The sequence below is a fragment of the Hyperoodon ampullatus genome, assembly GCF_949752795.1.
Source record: "Hyperoodon ampullatus genome assembly, chromosome: 2".
In the NCBI taxonomy this organism is placed as follows: Eukaryota; Metazoa; Chordata; class Mammalia; order Artiodactyla; family Ziphiidae; genus Hyperoodon; species Hyperoodon ampullatus.
Genome location: NC_136915.1, coordinates 20,480,949 through 20,486,948, shown reverse-complemented (window position 1 = coordinate 20,486,948; position 6,000 = coordinate 20,480,949). Strand labels below are relative to the sequence as shown.

Genomic DNA, 6,000 nt, shown 5'->3' with positions numbered 1-6,000 from the left:
GCAAGTTGCTAAAAAATAAACTGAATTACGTATGGGTGAAACGTAAAAGGTTGGGCGAAAGAGTCAGGTCTAGCTGCTACGGGGTGCTAATTGCTTTGTAAGCATCTTTACATTTGCATTCCACTTTAAAGAGGACAAATCTGGAAATTGTAGGAGATGCCTTCTGGGTTGGTTTGAGACAGAAGAACAAGAGGGAGGCCATTTATAAGTTTAAGGGTAAAATAAAGGAACATTACTAGTTTTTTAAAATGATTTCCTTCTTCAACCAAAATTTTGGATTAACCTGATCTAATGATTCAGAGGCTTCTAAGGTATCGGATTTTTTTTTTTCCAGTGGAGAGCAAGAGGACACCTGACTGCCCACAGCATGCCGAGAGGGTGCATGCTCAGAAGTGGCAGGAAAGGGAATCTCAGGAACTGGGCACCTACAATGTGCCAGGCACACCCACAATATTTGTTTTCATTTAATCCTCTTTGCAATTTTGAGAAGTGGGTCCTGCTGTTGGCCCCATCTCACAGGCGAGGAAGCAGTCTCAGAAGAAAAAAGCCTTTTGCCCACAACCTCACAGCTCAGAGGAAAGAACCTTCGGGAAGGTTCTTTCTGCTTCCCCAGGCAGCCTCCAGGAGTTCGAGCAAAGTCTGGCACACGCCTCTGAAGAGACACATGGAGATTATAAGCCTCTTGAGGGAAAAACCAAACTTGTCACCCAGTAAGCATTTGCCACACGGTCCCAGGAAAGCAGTAAACCACGTGCTGCACAGAAGTGCCCCTGGGCCCCCTTCCTGGACCTGAACTCAGCTTCCCAGGGAGGGGGAGTCCCTCAGAGTGACCAAATTATAGGTGTTATGGGGGGCCCACTCTTAAGTGTGGAAAAAGCAGCCGAGTGCGTAGGGTGTTACGTTAGAAACTAGAGGTGGTGTCGGCAGAGTGGAAACAACTCCTGGGCTGGGAAGCAGGGGCCCGGGTTCCACTGACTCACGGGTGAGGTAGGGTGAGTCTCTGCCCCTCTGGGGGCCTCAGTTTCCACTTCTATTAAAGGGGGTCTTTCCAGTTGTGTTCATCTCTGATCTATTTCACAATGTGGCAGACTCCAAAACGCTCCAAATTTAGTCAAGAGGCCAAGGCCCCTTGGCAGGCTCTACTTGTGTCGCTGACCGCCCCTCCTTCCCCCCCCACCCCCCCGCCCCGGCCCTACTCGGGCCAGGCCAGCTGATGAGTTTCCAGCAGGGGCAGTCTATCCTCCTATGTGACTGTGATGGTTCTTTTCCTGCACTTACTCATAAAAGAGCCCAAATTACATCACCAAGCCTCAGACAAGGAAACCAACCTTCATGGTACCCTCACCCAGTTGCCTGTCTCTTCGAGAAATGTGTTGTCCCCATTCTACAGGAAAGGAAACTGAGGCCCAGAGAAGGCAAGTGACTTGGCCCATAGTCTTACAGCTGGGATCCAGCAGAGCTGGACTGGAACTTGAATCTGACTCCAGAGCCCTGTGGCTTTCATTGTAAACCTGCTTCCTCTCTGGACACATTAGAACCTCCACCCCCATCCCCTGCCCCCACCAACCTGCCAGTCAGGAAGAGGAGACTGAGCCTTCATGAGGATCCAGATGAGGCACAGACAACGAATTTCCTAGGGTATCCCGCTCCCAGGTGACCCAGTGAGGCTGGGGGCAGAAACAAGTCTACCTGGGACCTTGGACGAGCCCCTCGTCCCCCGGGTGCCCCTTCTGCTCCGTGTTAGCTTACAGAGACGACCGTGAGTCCGAGGCTGGTGCCAGGGCCTGGCCCCAAGCTTGGGCTCCCTGGGAGAGGCCAGGTGGTGGTGCCCAGTCTGCAGAGGACTCTTGGAAACCTTGGGATTTAGCTTAGAGGCTGCTGCAGACCACTGTGGTGTCATGGCTGAGGCCCAGGCTGCTGAGCCAGAGGCTGACATTCTAATTCTACTCAGAATACTGTGTGGCCTTGCACAAGTTGACTTCAGTATTCTGGGCCTCAGTGGTCTGGCCCATGAAATGGGAGAGTAGAACTTACGAGGGAAATGGTAAAACCGCCACCCTCCCCCACAACGCCTGACCTGGTTTCTGGGAACACGGAAGTGTGGCGTTGAATCATCCTCCATGTCTTTCCTACTTTGGAGTCTCCCTGGGAATGGAAGCATTCAAAAAGGGGCTGACACAGGGCACGGGGAGCCGGGCATGGGGGAGCAGGGAGCGGGAGAGCAAGAGGAAAGACCCAGAGCAGGAAAGCCCAGGCACATTAGGCTGGAACAGAGAACCCTACGGAGATGCACAGGTGGGCAAAATGACCAAAGGGCCTTGAATGACTGGCGCAGGCCTCAGAAGCCGAGCTCTGCACAGGGCCCCTTGGCAAGGCCATGCCACCAGCTTTCCCTAGGAGGGCCTTTCTGAAGGCAGACAGGCCTCGGCGTGAGCGCTGGTGGCACCCCTCCATGTGTTTCCCTTTGTACTTAATCCCAACTCCCCTAAAATCCCCCTGAAGTGCTACCCAGCCACACATGTAGACGCCTCTCCCCAGCTGCAGTGGTGGACGATGACAGCGTGAGAGCCACACGCAGCCCAGGGTGGGGGGCCTGGAGGGGATCCGGGCTCCTGGCATCCACTGCGGGGCCTGCAGGGCTCCCGGCTGCCCGGGCCAACACTGGCCTTAATTAAAAAGGGGTCTCCCACAGGATCCAAACCGCCACCCCCCCACACCACGCCACTCCCTCTCCAGCCGCTTCCAGTTCTGCTTCTGGGCCGCGTGCTGAGGCCAGCTCCACAAATAAAAGCCATCCCTTTTTGTTCTCTCTTTCTCTTTCTTTCTCCTTCTTCTTCTTCTTTTTTTTTTTTTCTAAAAAGAGAGAGAGAGGCAGCTACAAGATCTTCTAAGAGGCTGTGACATCACGGCCCAGGTGACCGCCGCCCAGCCAATGGGCCAAGGCCGCGAGCTGACTTCTTGCATCCTGTGAGCTGAGGTCGGGTTGACACCGTGAAGGCCTGGTCCCTCAACCACAGAACCACAAGGCCAGGCCCTCAGCCGCCTTCAGGGCCCTGAGACGGAGCTGGTTGGCTCCCGGTCCTCCCACCCCCGGGCCGCCCTCGCACCCACTGAGCTGAGCTCTGCCGGGGGCGAGCCTCATTCATTCATTCCCGTGGCGCTTGATACTGGGCTGGCTCTGCTCTCACTGCCCTGCGACTCCTGCCCTGGCTGCCGAAGGCCCCTTCCCGCCATCTAATGATACACTCTGCATACGCTTCTGTTGAAAATTTGTGGCGAGACATTCCTGTGGGACCTGGAATCCAAATTCTTGGGTACAAACAGAAACTTACTTTCCTTGGGGATTTTTTTTCTCTCTCGCTCACACACACACTCTCGCGTTCTTTGCTTTTTTCTTTTTCATAGCACTAGGGGGAAAAAAGGGACAAAACGAAAAAAACAAACAAAAAGCAGCAGCCCTCCACCACCCCCCCCCCGCTTATTTTCAAAAGTAGCTAGGAAAAAATAAAACAACAGCCACCCAAGTCCATCCCAACCCAACCCCCTGAAGGGCTGAAACCTCGCCTTCCTCAGAGCGGGGCATGGCATCGAACAGCATCTTCGATTCCTTCCCGACCTACTCGCCGACCTTCATCCGCGGTGAGTAATGATCCCCCTTTTGGGTGGGGAGCTGTGGCCAGGTCCCGGACCGCGACCCTCCACCGCCAGCCCTGGCTGCTTTCAAGTGCCCGGGCTGACTACCTAAATCCGCTGGCTTCTGAAAGCCTGAGGTGGGAAGAGGGCTTGGTGGCCTCCGTGGTCTCCTGGAGTGGAGCATCCTTGTGGACTTTCATCCTCAGCTGGTGGGGACTGTTCGTGGTGGGCGCAATGGATACCACAAGACCTCAAGACCTCAAAGGCCAGACCTCGGAGGGTCGTGGGGTGGAGAGGACACGGGGGTGTCCCTGTGACCCGAGGCTTCCTGCCTCACCATCAGGGCTCCTGAGCCCAGCTGTCCCAGCCCCTGGCCCACCCAGAGAGCTCAGACCCTCCACCTGTGCTTAAGCAGACGCTCAGATACTCCGATCCCCCAGAGCCCAGCCAGCTTCTGACCAGAGCCGTGGAGCAGGCAGGGGGCAAGTCTACACCTTAGGATCTAGAGACCTTCCCGAGGACTTCTCCTGCATTGCATTTTCCGAGTAATCCCTGGGGTGAGGGAAGCAGAGGGAGGAAGGGGCTACAGGCTTTTGCTGGAACTCGTGCAGCTCTGCGTGGCCTTGAAACTGGATCGGAGTTGAGGGACAGGCCTCGGGAAGGCTTATGGACTTGGTCCTGGGTAGAAATAAATGTTTCTGGGTGGCTTCCGCCTCTATTCGTTGCCTGGAGGAACCTGGAGGTCAGAGTAATGTGCCTCAAGAAGGATAGGGTCCCGGGATCCCCCACTTGAAACCTCTGATTGAGGCTAGAACTCGGGGGGAGACTGTTCCTGCCTCTGTCTGGCCCCCCTGCTGCCTTCCTCCCCACTAGCAGGAGCCCAGAGGGGGCTGTGGCACCTGAAACTGGTGATCAAGAGGCCCTGAGTCTGAGTCCCAGCTCAGTGGCGACCTTGCTGAGCGGCCTTAGACAAGTTACTTAACCTCTCTGTGCCCCACATGGAGGCCCCTCTGGCTGCGACATTCTGATTGCCTGAGGCTGGGAACGGACTGTGTATGAGGGCAGTGCCTCTGGGTTATACACGGGGATGAGTTCTCCTCCAGGATAGAAGGACTGAGTGGCATCCAGAGCTCCTGGGTCCGGGGGCCTGGCGCTGCCTTTTCTCAGCCGAGGTGATCGGCTGAGACACAGAAGTCGGTCTGACTGTCCATCTGCCCTTCTGCCCATCTGCCTGTCCTGCTGTGGGCTAACAGAGTGACTCTGAGCCAGTCCTTGGGCAGCCAGCTCTGGGCAGGGACTGAGGCACAATTGGGTGCTTATTGTCCAGAGGTTTCTGCGAGGGCTTGTCTGAGGGCTGGACCCATTCCTCCTCCCTGGAGAGAAGCTGAGGCAGGCTGTGTGGCCGCACGTGGGGGCTGAGTGGGGAGAGGCAGGGGCGCTCCCGTCAGACCTGCTTGTGGCTGGTGGCCAGCAACAGCCCGAGGTCTGGGAGCCGAGCGCCATGGGCTCCTTCCTTCAAGCGGCTCCTATTATAACGTTGTTCCCTTTGTAGTCCTCGGAGCTAATTAAAGGCAGTTCTGTGGCAAGAAAATAAGAGTTTATAAAAACCATTTGCTGGGTCTTTGTAATCTGTATTTCTCCCTCCGTGAGCAAGATGGAGAAATGTCGAGTTTAAAACAAAGGAAACTTGGGAGACAGGACTAAAGGGCCACCCACCTAGGATGGGCTCCTGATGCCATGGGGCCTGAGAGGTGGTAAACGGTGACACAGAAGGAGAAGAAAAGGAGAGCTGGTGGCTTTGGGCCGGCTGTGTGCACAGGGCGGGCTGATCCCTGGTGGGCAGGGATGCAGATGTGTCTTGTAAGCCTCAGGGGAAGCCTCAGGGTCTGGGGTCTGAGGCTTTCCCTGCAGCTCTGTGTTCTGTCCCCATTGTCTGGCCCCCTCTCTCCTGCCCAGTTCTGTCCCCCACATCCTGCTCACTTCAGGGGATCTGTCTACCAAATTCTGTCTCTGGAGGCTCACAGGGCTGCAGCTGCCAATTCTGTCCCCAAAGCGATCCAGCCTCTGGGTCCTGCAGTGCTCGGCTACATGCTGTCCCATGTAGGGTCCTTAACCTGCCCTGAACCACAGACCTTTCTGGAGTCTCAGGAAGCCTACAGACTCCTCAGAATCGAATTTTTAAACGCATAAAACAAAATACAAAGAACTATGAAAAAACCCCAAATCTATGGAAATAGTTATCCAACTATAAAAAAGCAAGTCTGTGACTCCGTGACCATGGGCCTCTCAGTGGAGATAGTAATGGCCATAATGCAGCAGGAATGGGCATACATGGTATTTCAAGAGAATCCGTGACAGCCCTGATGA

General features: G+C 55.2%; 1 protein-coding gene across 1 annotated transcript in view; it reads left to right on the top strand.

Moving 5' to 3' along the window:
• Positions 1–3,237: 3,237 nt before the first annotated feature.
• The window catches only part of RUNX3 (RUNX family transcription factor 3), a gene marked incomplete at both ends in the record, with an annotated part of 62,887 nt that continues 60,124 nt past the window's right edge, over positions 3,238–6,000 (top strand). Inside the window, 2 exons of the mRNA XM_079697310.1 lie at positions 3,238–3,314; positions 3,551–3,639. Of these exons, the coding sequence (XP_079553436.1) occupies positions 3,238–3,314; positions 3,551–3,639 (166 nt within the window). The remainder of the gene's footprint in view (positions 3,315–3,550; positions 3,640–6,000) is intronic.